The sequence below is a fragment of the Lampetra fluviatilis genome, chromosome 8 (genome assembly GCF_964198595.1).
Source record: "Lampetra fluviatilis chromosome 8, kcLamFluv1.1, whole genome shotgun sequence".
NCBI lineage: Eukaryota > Metazoa > Chordata > Hyperoartia > Petromyzontiformes > Petromyzontidae > Lampetra > Lampetra fluviatilis.
In genome coordinates, this window is record NC_136282.1 from 14,543,887 (window position 1) to 14,559,835 (window position 15,949).

At 55.8% G+C, this 15,949-nt stretch overlaps 2 protein-coding genes across 2 annotated transcripts in view; both read left to right on the forward strand.

Annotated features, from left to right (window-relative positions):
* LOC144933927 (low-density lipoprotein receptor-related protein 6-like) overlaps positions 1-861 on the forward strand; it is a 63,868-nt gene extending 63,007 nt beyond the window's left edge. The window contains exons 24-25 of the mRNA XM_078859239.1: positions 47-144; positions 567-861. Of these exons, the coding sequence (XP_078715365.1) occupies positions 47-144; positions 567-846 (378 nt within the window). The 3' untranslated portion in view covers positions 847-861. The remainder of the gene's footprint in view (positions 1-46; positions 145-566) is intronic.
* A 6,912-nt stretch (positions 862-7,773) lies between these two features.
* On the forward strand, positions 7,774-14,147 carry DNAJC24 (DnaJ heat shock protein family (Hsp40) member C24). The gene is given in 6 exon segments (XM_078859240.1): positions 7,774-8,031; positions 9,496-9,713; positions 12,975-13,113; positions 13,536-13,604; positions 13,922-13,985; positions 13,987-14,147. Coding segments are annotated over 6 exon segments (603 nt in total). The 5' UTR covers positions 7,774-8,027; the 3' UTR covers positions 14,096-14,147.
* The last annotated feature ends 1,802 nt before the right edge of the window (positions 14,148-15,949 follow it).

The window sequence follows — 15,949 nt, forward strand, 5'->3', positions numbered from 1 at the left end:
GGCGCTTGATGGCTTCCCTCACCGTGTGTCCGGCGCCTTCCTCCAGATCCTGAATCCGCCGCCGTCTCCCGCGACGGTGCGGTCCCAGTACACGACGGCCGAGTACCTCTACTCCAACAGCCCCTCCACCACGCGCTCCTACAGGTGAGGCCCGCCCGCTCGCCCGCCCGCCCCTTATTCGCTCACTCACCTTGCCGCTTCATCAGTGGCTCGCTTCTTTGCTCAGTTCGATCACTCGCTCGTTTACTCACCGACTCGCTCGCTTAAACGCTCACTCTCACCTACCCGCTCTCTCGATGACGCACTCGCTTGCTAATCGGAGGTGCGGCGGAAGGACAACAAGCTAAACACAAAAATGAGTTCTAGAGAAGTGAGTTTTCAATCCCATTTGGTTAGCATGGCCAATATCCGCGCGACCGGCATATATTCGCTCGCAGTCCGTTTTTATCGCGCGTCACAGAGCGGCGCCACGGGGGGGCAGCAGCAGCAGCTTCCGTCCGCCGCCACCGCCAACGACGCTCTCCGCTTTCTCCCTCCCCTCCCGCCCCTCCGCGCGCCGCGTCCAGGCACTACCGGGGCCGCAACGTCGCCCCTCCGCCCACGCCGTACAGCACGGACGTGGGCGAGAGCGACTCTGCGCCCGAGCGCCGGCCGCTCACGCGGCCCAAGCGGCCGCGGCGGCCTCCCCCGCAGCACTTTGCTCCGCCGCCCACGCCGCACAGCCAGTACCTGTCGCCCGAGGAGGACAACAACGGCTACGAGGGTTGCCCGCCGTCGCCAGCGACGGAGCGCAGCTACTTCGAGCTCTACCCGCCGCCCCCTTCGCCCAACACGGACTCCTGCTGAGCGGGAGGGTCTGGGTTGGAGTTTGGGGACGGGGAGGCGGGGGGTGGGGAGGGCGAGGTGGGGAGAGCGGCCGGCCCGGCTGTGCAAGACTGCGAGTGGCAACCGGAGAAACGGTTTGTCCTCTCTCCGCGTCGGCCGGCGCTTTTTGAAAGCCGGCCGACCCTCGTTCTGTGCCTAGACGGTCGCTCCGTCCGTCCGTCCATGGAAGACTGTTGACGCGCTGTACCACGTGCTTTAATTTTATATAAAATGCAAAAATAATAGAAGAAAATGTAAAGAGAAAAAGAATTAAGATGGGAGAGACAGGGATAACGCCACCCCCACGTCGTGGACTCGTAGCGCCCACGTCCCGCACCGTCTCGACGGCGGTTTGGTGGTGCTCGTATTTATCGTCGCGCTGTCACGAGGAACCAAAGCGGGCCCGTTGTGTGTTCAACTCCGAGGTTCCTTGCGACCTTACCCCCCCCCCCCCCCCCCCCCCCGGCACAACAAACCCTCCCTGCCACCGGCACCGCGCAGACGGTCGCTCTCCCCCGCGGTGAGAACCAAAGCCTTGGGGGCGCCCCGCTGCGAGACACCGGCAGCTCCCTGCGTGGACGGAATCCAAGCGTGGTGATCGCAGGGTCCCCTCTGAACATCCCCTGCCCCCACACCACTCGGTGCAGCTGACTGAGAGAAGCGTACGCAGAGAGGGCAGAACGATCACCCCCGCCCTCCCGGTTCATCACCAAAAGGGCCCCTTTTTTGTAACTTTGTTGTTTGCTTTTCATTTTTGGTGTTCACAACGCCCGCCCAGCCTGCCCAGCCCGCCCAGCCCGCCCAGCCCGCCCACCCTGCGTCGACCCGTAACTCTGCAGCAGCTCGCAGCTCTGCGGGAGGAACCACTGGGCCAGAACCGACGGTTTTAATGTTTTTCTCGGTTACGTGGTTCTGTTGGAACGCGATCGCCTGTGGCGGCGTGGCAACCACTACCGCAGCGTACGCCGGGGCACTGCCCGGCGTCTGTGCCAGCGCCAGTTTTATCGTCAGGTCTGATAGTTCGAGGCCCCCCCCCACCACCCCCCTCGAAGCTCCCACGAGGGGAGGACGCAACGAGCTGTTGAAGGGTTTCGGAGGGTGGCCAATAGTTTTTTTCCCCCCATCGTGGGCATTCACGTGAGCGTCGCACACTCGTACGCCGCTACACTTGCGTTCGCTGGTGGTTTATTTTGTTTTAAGGAGGCGAGAGAGAGAGAGAGACCCCATCGTGTGCCACGTGCCGCGTTCTCCGGAGTTATGACGCACTATGTTTTATCCGATATTTTAAATCAAAAGTTGGGTTGGGAGGTGCGTCTTGTAATCCGGCGTGTAACTTTATTGACAAGCGGGACACAACTTAGGCTGGGGGGGGGGGGCGTGATTCGTCTTAAGACTTTATCTCTCCCGGGGGAGAATTCGCGGTCACGGGCTGTTGGAAGTCGTCCATTCCCGTCGGTTGTTTTCGCCCCCGCGCGTGTTTTACGATCCCACACCGGGCGGGAGATTAGTTTGTCACGGGCACGAGAATCGCTGTCGCGCCCCCTGCTCGGCGAATCGACGTCACGTGCGGGCGCGTCTCAGGCTCCCGACTCTCTCCGCACCGCACCGCGTGTTGTGTGAGTCTCCCCCCGCGTGGTTTACCTGACTTGTAAGGACGAAGAGAAATGCTGTACAGTATTTTTATACATCTTTTGGGGGGGGGGGAGATCGTACGTTAATTTATATAATGGGGTCGGGGTTTATGTTTTCAATCTTCATACATAGTATTTTTATATATATATAATTCTACGGTACACTACTTAATTGTAATAGAGGGAACATGCTCAAGTTGTGAATGAAGTTAAGACGCATTGAATGCCGGGCCGTAGGGGTGGGGGGGGGGGTTAAGGAGTTTAATTGGAATCCCGTCATGTCAGCGGTTTATTTTCGTAACAAAAACATGAAATGAACAGTCTGTGACTCACTGTTGCATCGTTTTCGTCGTGCTATTTTACAAAGAAGTAAGTTATTGGTTACCATCCACCAGGGTTTAAGGGTCACCTGTATAAAACAACAAAAAATTAATTACCATGTTGTCTGATGACCGTGACTGCCCAACCTACTGACCCGTGCCTTGAACTGACCTCCCTTGACCTCCCTGACCCCCTCAACAGCTCCATGGAACTTCCCAGTGTGACGATGACCTATCACCCTGTGATACTTGGGGCCGGGTTCGTGTGTTGCTCTTCCCTTTTCCCTTTTTGGTCGAACATATATTTTTTTGCCCGATAAGCGTCTCCAACTTTCGACGTGGTCAAGAGGGTCACCACCGTGGCTGTTGTAGCCATCGATTCCGCATCACCTGGGGGCCACCGTTCCCCCTTCACGCCACGCCACGCTTGTTGTTGTGTTTCGTTTGTTGTCCTTCCACCGCACCTCTGATTTACTACGGTTGGCTACGTCCAGTGTGAAAGAAGTTCAACATACGCGCGTGCGTGCATGCGGTCGCGATGAAGTTAATGGACGGGCTTCAGGAAACTTGTATCCCCGTCACCACCACGTGGCTCTCGGGCTACCCCTTGTCACAACAACAACCGTTCACCACTAAGTGGTGGTGACGTCACCACGACGCTTGTGCCAGGCCATGTGCACCTTGAGGTCACACACACAGTCGACGGCGTTCGACCAAGAACCGCTCTCGCAAGTCTCATCATCTCCGCCGCCAGCGTGGCCACTCGTGGTCGACGCCTGTGCCACCGATCGCTCCGTGGTGCCACCCTCGCGTCTGTCTCAGCAGGCTGCCCGTCCTTGCCCCCATCGCGCACGCGTTGCAAGCCACCATCGCGACATACTTCCTCTCGATCGTCGTCACCGCCGCTTATCACATTCCGTGACATTTCTGACATCCCCCCCTCCCCTCCAGAAAAAACAACAGGCTTGTATAATTATTTGTTGAAGTGTAGCACCCTTGAGCCGTAGAGCAAAACGAAGGACACTACTCCACATGCACCACTCGTCTCAACACTACAGGTGACGTCTACTCGTCAACGAAAAGCAGTTAATGTGGCATTATTTTTTCCTCCAGCCGTTTCATCAACATGTAAATGTAATTCTTGTTGCCTCGGCCTTCTTGAATAGGAACGGATGAGATCGATGTCCAGGTTGGAAAGCCACGTGGCGGCTTTCACGCGAGGCAGAATGACTGGTGCTGCTGCTGCGTTGAAATTTCCGAATTTCGCATGGGGGGGGGGGAGTTTGTAAAAACGCGCTCTGCGTTCTTTTTTTTTATTGTCGAGGGTGATGATCGAACCTGGCCCCAAGACCTCTTTACCCCCCCCCTCCATCGCGTCTTCATTCTGTAATTGTAACTATGTAAATTAGTCTCTGTACAGTATTGTGTAACTCAACCTTGTAAAGAAATGAATGATTTTTATAAAGAAAGTTTTAATGAAACCTCTGGCTTTGGTTTTGCATCTGTTGATTGGACGACGGCCTCGCTGTGCGGTTGACACACGGGCCCTGGTGAATGACGGGAAATAATCATTGGGTATTATTCTAATATTGGCAAGTTCTTGCCAAATGCGATTGGCAACGCTGAGTGGGGAAAAACGAGCTTTTTATAGCTCATTGCATTCCTACTGTATAAAGAAATATTCTGAGCCATAATATAGTTGTTTTTTTGGGTTAGATCGCGTAAATATAAATGTGCCGTTAAACCCTCCACCACCCGACAGCCAACTAGTAAGGTTTGTCACGTGAGTCGAACATGCCAATTCGTTACTAGTACAGCACACCGGTTTGTTTGGGAGTAAACCCACAACATGTACATCTGCGCACGACGTTTCGTCAGTAATTACAACCGGCATCATCAGGCGACAGCCAGATTTGTGGAGAAATCCTCTTGTTTCGTTTGTTCGAGCGATAGATGTGATGTCACTTGTGAGCCCTTCTTGTGTGAAGGCCAGGGGGGGGGAGGGGGTTAATGAATACATATAAATTACAATGGGCGATATTCTGACAATGGCTTACGGTAAAGTCACGTAGGTAAAAATGAAATAAAAATTATAATAAAAAATCACGACGTTTCGGAGGCAACACAAGTCTCCGTCATCAGGTGACTTTACCGAAAAAACTAAGTTTGAATCCTTGCAGTCACGAAAACTTCAAATCTAGAATTGAGACTGTTGTTTTCGCGGACCGCGCCGTGAAAGCGCCAACAACCCGCACTCTGACCAGCGTGGCGAAGTCCGGTCAGGTTACTAACAAAGCTCACGTTGACAGGGACTCGAGCCGTCAACCTAAGTAGCGAGGCGATGTCTCCCCCTACTGGTGTCCCGGGATCAATGAGAACAATCTTGATTTGAAGCTTTCGCGAGTGCAGGAAAAATCACGTAGGTATAAAATAAAATAAAGCATGGTCTGCTGCCGAAGTAGACCATGCTTTCCCACCTGATGACGGACGCTTGTGTTGCGCCCGAAACGTCGTGATCTATTTTATTTTCTACCCACGTGACTTTACCGAAAGACCCAAAGAGTATCAATGAGAACCTTTATTTGGACTGCAGCGGCAGCAGGAATCCGAAGAGCAGTGAAGCTCTTTGTTCACAGGTGCCCATTCCGTGCAGGGAGTCTGGTCCAGTAATGACCCCTTAGACTCAAAAGTTCGCCGACACGGTGGCTATTGGAGAGGAGTGGCAAACACAGCGCCGGCACATGTGTAGTGGGTATACAACTTGCGGAGACTTCTCCCTTCTGGAGGAAGCATGTTTGATACCACGAAACAATAACACGAAGGGGTACAGCCCCTACCACCCGATACTTCGGGAGGTATTCCTCCGGCTAGCCTGCCGAACACTGGCTCTGCTCTCGCCTCTTCACTGGTGAAGCTTTAGGCCCGACTCTAGCCAGGGGCTCGGGTTCAGATCTACGCTTCGGGTCTTCACGGTGGCAGCTCCAGGCTGGCTTCCTGAGTCTTCAGGTCATGGGTGGAAAAAAACCGATTTTTCCAGCGGCAGGCATAGGGTTTTTTTCTTTAATACAATTAAACCCGATTTCGGGGAATTAAAACCTGGTTTAATGAATACGAAGCTCTGATCCAAGGCTTAGGCTGCTTCCTCGTCGGTGCTGCTATCGTACTCGGGGGGGCCGTCGGGCACGGGGTAGTCGTAGAATGCGGCGGGCAGGTTGGTCTTGATGAACACGAGGAGCTTCTCCACAATCGTGGGCGCCAGTGAGTTCCTTCGCTTGGAATGGATGAAGCCCATCGTTGAGAAGTTCCGCTCGGATGCCGCAATTAGAACCAATGAAACCGGATATCTCCCAATCTCAGATGATCGGGTTTAATATAAAAAGACAATTAAACCCGATTGTAAAAAAATACAACTGGCCACTCCTCCCTTCTGGAACCGTCTGGAATGTGCCTGGGGAGTGACGTTATCCCCCAGCCCCCTTTCTGGGGGTCTGGGGGTTCTACCTGTGGCCCCGAGCTGCTGCTGCTGCTGTAGGGTGACCTTAGCGCCCAACGTGTCCTGACTCATCACCCTGAGACTCCCTTCTGCCCCCTGCTGACTCGAGGCCGTTATTACGGGCTTACCAGTCGTGGCAATCGCGTCCAGCGCTCAACGATTGCCGCGACACATATATACCGAGGGTCAGAATCGGAATATGTATTCTCGCTGGAGGAATTCGATGAGATCTGAAGCTTCTTGGTTTTTATTCTACAGAAGTCCAGTCGGGGCGGGTAAGAATGTTACAGCAACAAAAACAATCCAACAAAAAACACGATCGGACTGCAGGAAAGGTAAACACATCACCCAACACAAAAACAACTCGGCCACCCCCGTCCTACCAAAGCCCCGCTTGAGATATTAACTTGTCTGTCAAAAGCGACAAATGAGAGCTCAACAAAGTGAGCCCATCATTTGGACATTTATATCAGCAAAATAATCTAAATGGTCTAAACCCACGTCTCTAAACGCAATCTAAATGGTCTAAATTCAATCTAAATGGTCTAAACCCACGTCTCTAAACGCAATATAAATGGTCTAAATGCAATCTAAATGCTCTAAACCCGTCTCTAAACGCAATCTAAGTGGTCTAAATGCAATCTAAATGGTCTAAATGCAATCTAAACGGTCTAAAACCACGTCTCTAAATGCAATCTAAATGCTTTTAACAGACACCACTACCGTGCCACGCTGTCACATTACCGCGGACCCCTGATGGGAGGGGAGGAGGGGGAGGGGTGGAGGGGAGGAGGGGGAGGGGTGGAGGGGGGTAGTGGGAGGAGAAGGGGGAGGAGTCAGCCCCTTTTCCGGCAGAGAATCTGTGACGGAACCCGGAAGTGGCGCACGTGCTGTGAGTGACACGAGGAGGCGCGCCGCGGAGGGGAAAGTCGCGCCGGTTCCAATCCCAAACCAGGGGGTCGCCAGGACCCCCGTTTCTTAGGGGGGTCTGAGACCATCTCTAGGGGATCTGGGACTCCCCCTTAGGGGATCTGAGACCATCTCTAGAAGGATCTGGGACTCCCCCTTAGGGGATCTGAGACCATCTCTAGGGGATCTGGGACTCCCCCTTAGGGGGTCTGAGACAATCTCTAGGGGATTTGGAACGATCTCTGTAGGGGGATCTGAGACCATCTCTAGGGGATTTGGGACCCCCTTAGGGGATCTGGGACCACCTCTCCGGGGTCTGAGACCATCTCTAGGGGATCTGGGACTCCCCCTTAGGGGATTTGGAACCTCCTCTCCGGGGTCTGAGACAATCTCTAGGGGATTTGGAACGATCTCTGCTAGGGTATCTGAGACCATCTCTAGGGGATCTGGGACCCCCTCTCTCGGGGTACGGAGCTCGTGGGACCAAGGAAGAAGAAGCGAAGGGAGCGGGGTAAGGAGACGCGCGGTCTTAACCCCATCGACAAGGCCCACCGCCCGAAACGTCGCCTGTTGTATTCCGCACAGCGTCGCGGCTCCTATGAGCGCGGTTGGCTTACGTACGGTGCGAAAGAAGTTCACGATAGGTTGCGCCGCACGCACACAGAGTGGCCGGTGCCTTTGTCGAAGGCGTTGGGGTTGTTGGCTGTGATTGGGGCGACACCGCAGCAGCAGCAGCGGCGGCTTCGTGAGCGGCGTCAACATCGCCGTGGTGGTGTTCACCCAGCTCAGGGTCGTCATTGACTCGGGCAGATGTGTAACAACAACACCAACAACAACAGCATCGTAACAGCATCAACAACAACAACAGCATCATCATCAATAACAACAGCATCGTAACAGCATCAACAAGAACAGCATAATCAACAACGACAACAGCATCGTAACAGCATCAACAAGAACAGCATCGTAACAGCATCAACAAGAACAGCATAATCAACAACGACAGCAGCATCATCAACAGCATCATCATCAACAACAGCATCAACAACAGCATCATCATCAACAACAACAACAGCATCGTAACAGCATCAACAAGAACAGCATCGTAACAGCATCAACAAGAACAGCATAATCAACAACGACAACAGCATCATCAACAACGACAGCAGCATCATCAACAGCATCATCATCAATAACAGCATCAACAACAGCAGCATCAACAGCATCATCAACAGCATCATCATCAATAACAGCATCAACAACAGCAGCATCAACAGCATCATCAACAGCATCATCATCAATAACAGCATCAACAACAGCAGCATCAACAACGACAACAGCATCATCAACAACAGGATCGTCATCATCATCAACAGCATCATCATCAACAGCTTCATCATCAACAACAGCATCAACAGCATCATCAACAACAGCAGCATCTTCATCAATGACAGCAGCATCGTCATCAACAGCATCATCATCAGCATCAACATCGCAGGATCGTCATCATCGCAACGGTGCCATTGTCTTAATCGCCGTCTCGTGATCCAGAATCGGATTGTAATCATCGTCGTCGTCGTCGGTCACGATCGATCCACTGATGGATCGATCGCCACTGTACCAGACCGGGTCCTAGAGAAGGCCGCTGTCTCTGTTGTGAACCAATCGATTTCAAAGTCAACGCATTATCTGTTATAATTATGATTATTAGAGCATGGCGTTTGATTGCATGTTCGCTACAAGTACTGTGTGTGGCTAATGCAGACTCGAGACCTTACAAAGGGTTTATATTTGGTGTTTGAACATCTGAACTGTTTTATTGCCAGAAGAGGTGTATATATATATGTGTGTGTTGTGTCTTTTTGTCATTTTACCCGGCAAGGCCCATTGAGCTGCTACGTTTCTCTTTGTCAGAAGCTGCCTGGCCATCACAAACAGCGACGTGGCTCAAAGTCGTCGTCATCATCATCGCGTGCACATGTACCGCAGTAGCCGAATCCTCCCAAACGCCCTGGGCCCACTGACTTAACTCTAGATTTGAAGCTTTCGTGACTGCAAGGATTCATACTCTGAGGTTTTTCCGGTAAAGTCACGTAGGTGAAAAATAAATAAATAATAAAATAAATAATACAATTAATAGACATAATAATAGAAAGAAAATAATAAATCACTATTAATAAATAATACATCACCCACTGACTTATCTCGAGAGAGAGAGAGAGCGGCTTGCCTCCGCTGGATGACAACGGTGGCTTTTTGTTCAACTTTGCCCGTCCAGTTGCCCGTGGAACTGCTCCCCGCGCAGCTCCGCGCTCTTCACGACGCTCGCCGCGGGCAGCAGCGGAGGAGGAGCGGAGAAGGAGCGGAGGAGGTGACCCGGCGAGGATGGGCGACCCGGGCCAAGTGGAGGAGCTGGAGCCGTACTCAGTGCTCGGAGTTTCTCGCACCGACTCGCCCAGAGCCCTGAGACGCCGATACCAGGAGCTCGTGCGGCAGGTGGGGTCACCGTGGCTCCCTGTGTCTCCCCGTGGCTCTCTGTGGCTCCCCGTGGCTCTCTGTGTCTCCCCGTGGCTCTCTGTGGCTCCCTGTGTCTCCCCGTGGCTATCTGTGTCTCCCCGTGGCTCCCTGTGTCTCCCTGTGGCTCCCTGTGTCTCCCCGTGGCTCTATGTGTCTCCCCGTGGCTCTCTGTGTCTCCCCGTGGCTCCCTGTGTCTCCCCGTGGCTCCCTGTGTCTCCCCGTGGCTCCCTGTGTCTCCCCGTGGCTCTCTGTGTCTCCCCGTGGCTCACTGTGTCTCCCCGTGGCTCCCTGTGTCTCCCCGTGGCTCCCTGTGTCTCCCCGTGGCTCCCTGTGTCTCCCCGTGGCTCCCTGTGTCTCCCCGTGGCTCCCTGTGTCTCCCCGTGGCTATCTGTGTCTCCCCGTGGCTATCTGTGTCTCCCCGTGGCTCTCTGTGTCTCCCCGTGGCTCCCTGTGTCTCCCCGTGGCTCTCTGTGTCTCCCCGTGGCTCTCTGTGTCTCCCCGTGGCTCCCTGTGTCTCCCCGTGGCTCCCTGTGTCTCCCCGTGGCTCTCTGTGTCTCCCCGTGGCTCCCTGTGTCTCCCTGTGGCTCCCTGTGTCTCCCCGTGGCTATCTGTGTCTCCCCGTGGCTCCCTGTGTCTCCCTGTGGCTCCCTGTGGCTCCCTGTGTCTCCCTGTGGCTCCCTGTGTCTCCCCGTGGTTCTCTGTCTCCCCGTGGCTCTCTGTGTCTCCCCGTGGCTCCCTGTGTCTCCCCGTGGCTCTCTGTGTCTCCTCGTGGCTCTCTGTGTCTCCCCGTGGCTCTCTGTGTCTCCCCGTGGCTCTCTGTGTCTCCCCGTGTCTCCCTATGTCTCCCCGTGGCTCTCTGTGTCTCCCCGTGGCTCCCTGTGTCTCCCCGTGTCTCCCTATGTCTCCCTGTGGCTCTCTGTGTCTCCCCGTGGCTCCCTGTGTCTCCCTGTGGCTCTCTGCAATCTGCATCTCCCTGTGGCTTTCTGCATCTCCCCATGGCTCCCTGCGTCTCCCCGTGGCTCGCCGTGGTCTCTGCGTCTCCCTGCGTCTCATTCTCTCGGCCTGCTTATTTGTCTGTCTCCATCACTACACCTTGATCACCTCCCGCCCCCTTCTTCACCCCCCCCCCCCCCCCCGTGATGTCTCCTGCCTCAGTTGTAAACGACGCGTCGCCACGTCGCCCGCAAATTAACACCCAGTCCGTGCGCGCAGAAGAACAGTCGGTTCCCTGTAGTCATGGCAACCGACCTGTAGTGTCGGTTGGTTGCCTGTAGTCGTGGCAACCGACCTGTAGTGTCGGTTGGTTGCCTGTGGTCGTGGCAACCGACCTGTAGTGTCGGTTGGTTGCCTGTAGTCGTGGCAACCGACCTGTAGTGTCGGTTGGTTGCCTGTAGTCGTGGCAACCGACCTGTAGTGTCGGTTGGTTGCCTGTAGTCGTGGCAACCGACCTGTAGTGTCGCTACAGGTCGGTGGCCTGTGGAGACAGTTTCACTCAGGGCCCACGTGGGGGCAGCGTTTGACCGAGCCAGGGGCAGTAACCGCATAGAGACCCATAGACTCCTTGCATAGAGACCCATAGACTCGCATAGAGACCCGTAGACTCGCGTAGAGACCCGTAGACTCCTCGCGTAGAGACCCATAGGCTCCTCACATAGAGACCCATAGACTCCTCACATAGAGACCCATAGACTCCTCACACAGAGACCCATAGACTCCTCAAACAGAGACCCATAGACTCCTTGCATAGAGACCCATAGACTCCTCACACAGAGACCCATAGACTCCTTGCATCGAGACCCATAGACTCGCATAGAGACCCATCGACTCGCATAGAGACCCATAGACTCGCACGGGCTGAGTTGTGATGGAACCATGTTCTCAGGTTGCGAGAGTTAACGGTCTGCCCGGTCTCTCTCTCTCCGTGAGACGCGTTGACTTGCCCCGACCGAGTTGTCATTCGACTGGGTGCTTCAGAGTCATCGGTTGAAGAATCTCAGCCCGCTCGCAACAACACGGAGAGTTACGTTGAAGGCATGCCACGGAGTTTAAGCAAACGAACCAGCAAATTAACCGAAAAATAAACAAGCAAATTAACAACCCAACAAAATAAAAAAATGAGCTGACCAAAAATACGTAAATAAACAAGCCAGCAAATGAACACATTAATACACAAGCTTACGCATAAACAGACCAATAAACCAACCAACAGATAAACGAACAGACCAACAAGTAAAAAAACCGATAAACAAACCGACAAGTAAACAAACCGATAAACTAATCAAGGTGACGACGACGCTGGGAACCGCCGATCCGGTCGGGAAGCGTTGAGGACAAAACAAATCCAAAACCAAAACTGGACCGAGCCCAAAGGTTGGAGCAAGCAGGTGGTGGATCCGAGCTGGTGGGGGACCGTGGGGGTGGGAAGAGGTGGAGGAGGTGGAGGAGGAGGTGGTGGAGGTGGAAGGAGGGAGGGGGGGAGGGGTGTTTAATTATCGGACGTGCGAAAGCCACCGTCGAGTCTGGCGCGCCAGCTATCGATCCATCGATCGCCGGCGCCGCCGCACCTCGGCGTTTGCCGGTTAACGAGTCGGGGGGGGGGGGGGGGGACGGTGTGGGGGGAGGAGGTGTGGGGGGAGGGGGCCGTTGTGGGGGGGGCCCCGGAGGGACGCTCCGCTCGGCCTCCCGAGCTCCCGCGATCGCCGCTCCCGCAACCGCCGTTGATGGCTTTGAGATCATTTGTTGGGGAGTAGGAGGCGATTAAAATGAACGAGCAAATGAATGAGTGAGTGAGCCATTGAATAAGTAATGATATGTATTATTGGATCAATAAACGATTGAGTGATTACATGAAATAATGATTGAATCAATGAATGATTGAGTGAGCGAACGGGTGAGTGCACAGGCGAACGTGCGAGCGTTTCCCTCCTATGCCGGGGAATGATTGTCAAAGAGCGGACCGAGTCGACGATTGAGTCGGGATATTGAACGAACTAACGGATGAGCGAGGCTCTCGACGGCTGTGCATGTGTATCTACCCGCGACCTCTGACCCCCGTGCATGTGTGTCGGCTCGTGACCTCTGACCCCCGCGTGTGTGTCCACCTGCAACCTCTGACCCTGCGTGTGTCCGACCGCGACCTCTGACCCCAGCGCGTGTCAGCCCGCGACCTCTGACCTCAGTGCGTGTATCCGCCCGCGACCTCTGACCCTCCCCCCCCCCCCCCCCCCCCCCCCGACGTAGCTGCACCCGGACCGAGCGGCCCAGGGCCTGGGCAAGGGAGAGCGTGAGGAGCAACTCCGGCGCTTCCTGGAGGTGGAGCGCGCGTGGAGGACGCTGGGAGACGCGGAGACGCGCAGAGCGCACGACCTGCGCGCACGAGGTGCGAGACGCGGCAAAGATCCCCCCCTCGTCGTAGCCTTAACAGGCTGTTGGAGCAAGTGCTGTTAGCGAGTAGCCACCTATGAAGGCCGGCGCTGTGGCACACAAGGGGGAGAGTGACCAATACCACGCCCGTCCGCCTTTGTCTCCCCAGTAGTGATATTTACACACCGCACAAGGTCGACCTACGGGAGGCCCAGGGCCCGTTCAGATATACTTTTGCCGATGTTGGCCATGAACGGGAATAGAACCGCGGCCGCCGGGTTCGTAGCGCAACGCGCCAACCACTGAACCACCGCTCCCTGCACTCACGCACGCGCCCGTACACGTGTACACGCGTGTGCCCTTACACGCGTGTGCCCTTACACGCGTGTGTGCCCGTACACGCGTAGACGCGCGCTAACTGGTCCCCTCTCCCGTCAGACAGGGACCTGCAGCAGGAGGGTCCCATCCAGGACAGCTTCTCCATTGACGACATGGACTGGGACGACGGTACGGACAGCCCATTTCTGTGTCCCCGTGTCAGCATGTCTTACCATGTCCTAGCGTGTCCCAGCGTATCTCAGCGTGTCTCAGTGTCTTATCATGTCCCAGCGTGTCCCAGCGTGTCTCAGCGTGTCTCAGTGTCTTACCATGTCCTATCGTGTCCCAGCGTATCTCAGCGTGTCTCAGTATCTTACCGTGTCCCACCGTGTCCCAGCATGTCCCAGCTTCTCTCAGCGTGTCTCAGCATGTCTGCATATCCGACCAGGTCTCCCCACGTCTCCCCTTGGTCTCCCCGCGTGTCCCCACGTTTCCTGTGCGAGCAGACCAGTTGGAGGCGTCGCGGCCGTGCCGGTGCGGCGGCCTCTTCACCGTGAGCGCCGCCGAGGTGTGGGGGGCACGGGGGGGGCGAGGGGGGGAGCTCTCCCCCGCCGCCGCTGCTGCTGCTGGGCTGCGACACTTGCTCCCTGCGCGTCGAGCTGAGCGGCGCCAGCGGCTGACGGACGCCGTGGGACGGATGCGCCGACGATGGCTGCCGGGGGGGGGGGGGGGGGGGGGCGATGCGACTCCGCGGGGCCCTGTGGGTCATGCGTGGACGGCGCTGCGCGGCGCTGATCCCCCACGCACCGACCCCTGCACGTCGCCGAGCCCCGTGCCGCTGGCGCTGTGCGTGCCGCTGGCGCTGTGCGTGGTGCTGGCGCTGTGCGTGGTGCTGGCGCATGCTGCTGGCGCATGCTGCTGGCGCATGCTGCTGGGGCTCTCTGTAGAGAGTTCCTCTCTCTCTCGAGGGATTTTTTGAGAGACTAAGAGAGGAACTCTCCGGAGAGTTCCTCTTTCTGGAGGGACTCTCTCAAGCTGCCCCTCGTGAAGACCCTCTCTTTGCCCAAGCTCTAAGGTCCGCTCCATATCAAGGTGTTATCGCCCAATTAAGTGTTCACACGTGGGAGAAAACCCACGCGTGCGAGGGAGAAACGCTCTATCCCGTGCAGGCGGGGCAGGTGGGAGTCCACATTTGCTGGAGCCGCCATCTCCTGGCAGGGCCAGGGGGTACGACGGCGTCTCCTCGACGCCCACGGGAAGGAAGGGAGTTTCGCAAACGACATCCGTGTGTGGTCCACCAACCCCTCGCTGCTGCTGCCTCCACACAGCGCGGGACTACAGGCAGTGGCCGCGTGCAGCAGCGGCGTTGCCACCGCCGCTCTCTCGCGACTCCTGCCTCTCCTCGGGTCGATTAAAAGGACTGAAATCGCTTTTTTCTGGAAGTCTGCGGTGGTCTTTGGGGGGCTTTTGACCGGTACCCGCCACGGCGCTGTGGAATTTCCCCCGGAGCACTCGGGACCCGCAGCATGAGCCTCCTTTGGAGCCGTCGTCCACGGCGCACGAGGGGCGGTGGCGCTCGGGGTTTCGAGTCGGGGTTCAGGGTTCAGGCTTTAGTTTGGGTTGGGGTGATGGGTGAGGGGTTAAAGGTTGCGTTAGGTTTAGGGTTGTAGTTGGTTTAGGTTTAGTGTTATGGTTATCGTTTGGGTTTGCTTTAGGGTCACAGGTTGGGTTAGTGTGAAAGCCTGAGCGGGAGGCCTTAACGATAACTTCGAGTTGAGAGTAAAGTCCAGGGTTAGAGTTCGAGTTGGGGTTAAATAAAGTTCGGATTGGGGTTAGAGTGAGGTTTAGGGTTGGCATCGGGTCTGGCTGAGGGCTCTACGTTCGAGGTGATGGTTGTCGTGAGTGAGATGGGGGGGGGGCGGTGGTTAGAGTCAGGATTTACGGTTGGGGTCAGAGTTCGCGGTGAGGGCCAGCGGCTACGGTTGGCTGCGTGCGACGTGAAATTTCTCGCTTCGAGTTTCGGCCAAAGCGAGGGGGGTGGGTGAGGGGTGGTGAGGGGCGGGGGGCACACGGGGGTGGGGGTGGCGGCGCGGTTTCTCTCATGGACCCGGGCGCGGCCCGTCTGGATTTATTAGCCGTGACATCAATTAGTGACGATCACGTCGGAGGGGCCGAGAGGAACTGACAGCGGCATCATTAGAGCCGAGCGCTGCTGCCGCGCCTCTTATCCCATCCCACACCCCTCCATGAAAAAAAATCGCAGCCCCTCCCCTCCCTCCCCCATGAGTGGTGGTGATTGTGGTAGTCGTGGTTAAGCAGTGGTGGTGGTCGTGGGTTAGTGGTTGATTGGTGGTGATTGTGGTAGTAGTGGTAGTGGGTTAGTGGTTGAGTGGTGGTGATTGTGGTAGTAGTGGAGTAGTGGTTGAGTGGTGGTGATTGTGGTAGTCGTGGTTGAGTGGCGGTGGTGGTCGTGGGTTAGTGGTTGAGTGGTGGTGATTGTGGTAGTGACTGAGTGGTGGTGGTGGGGGTGATGA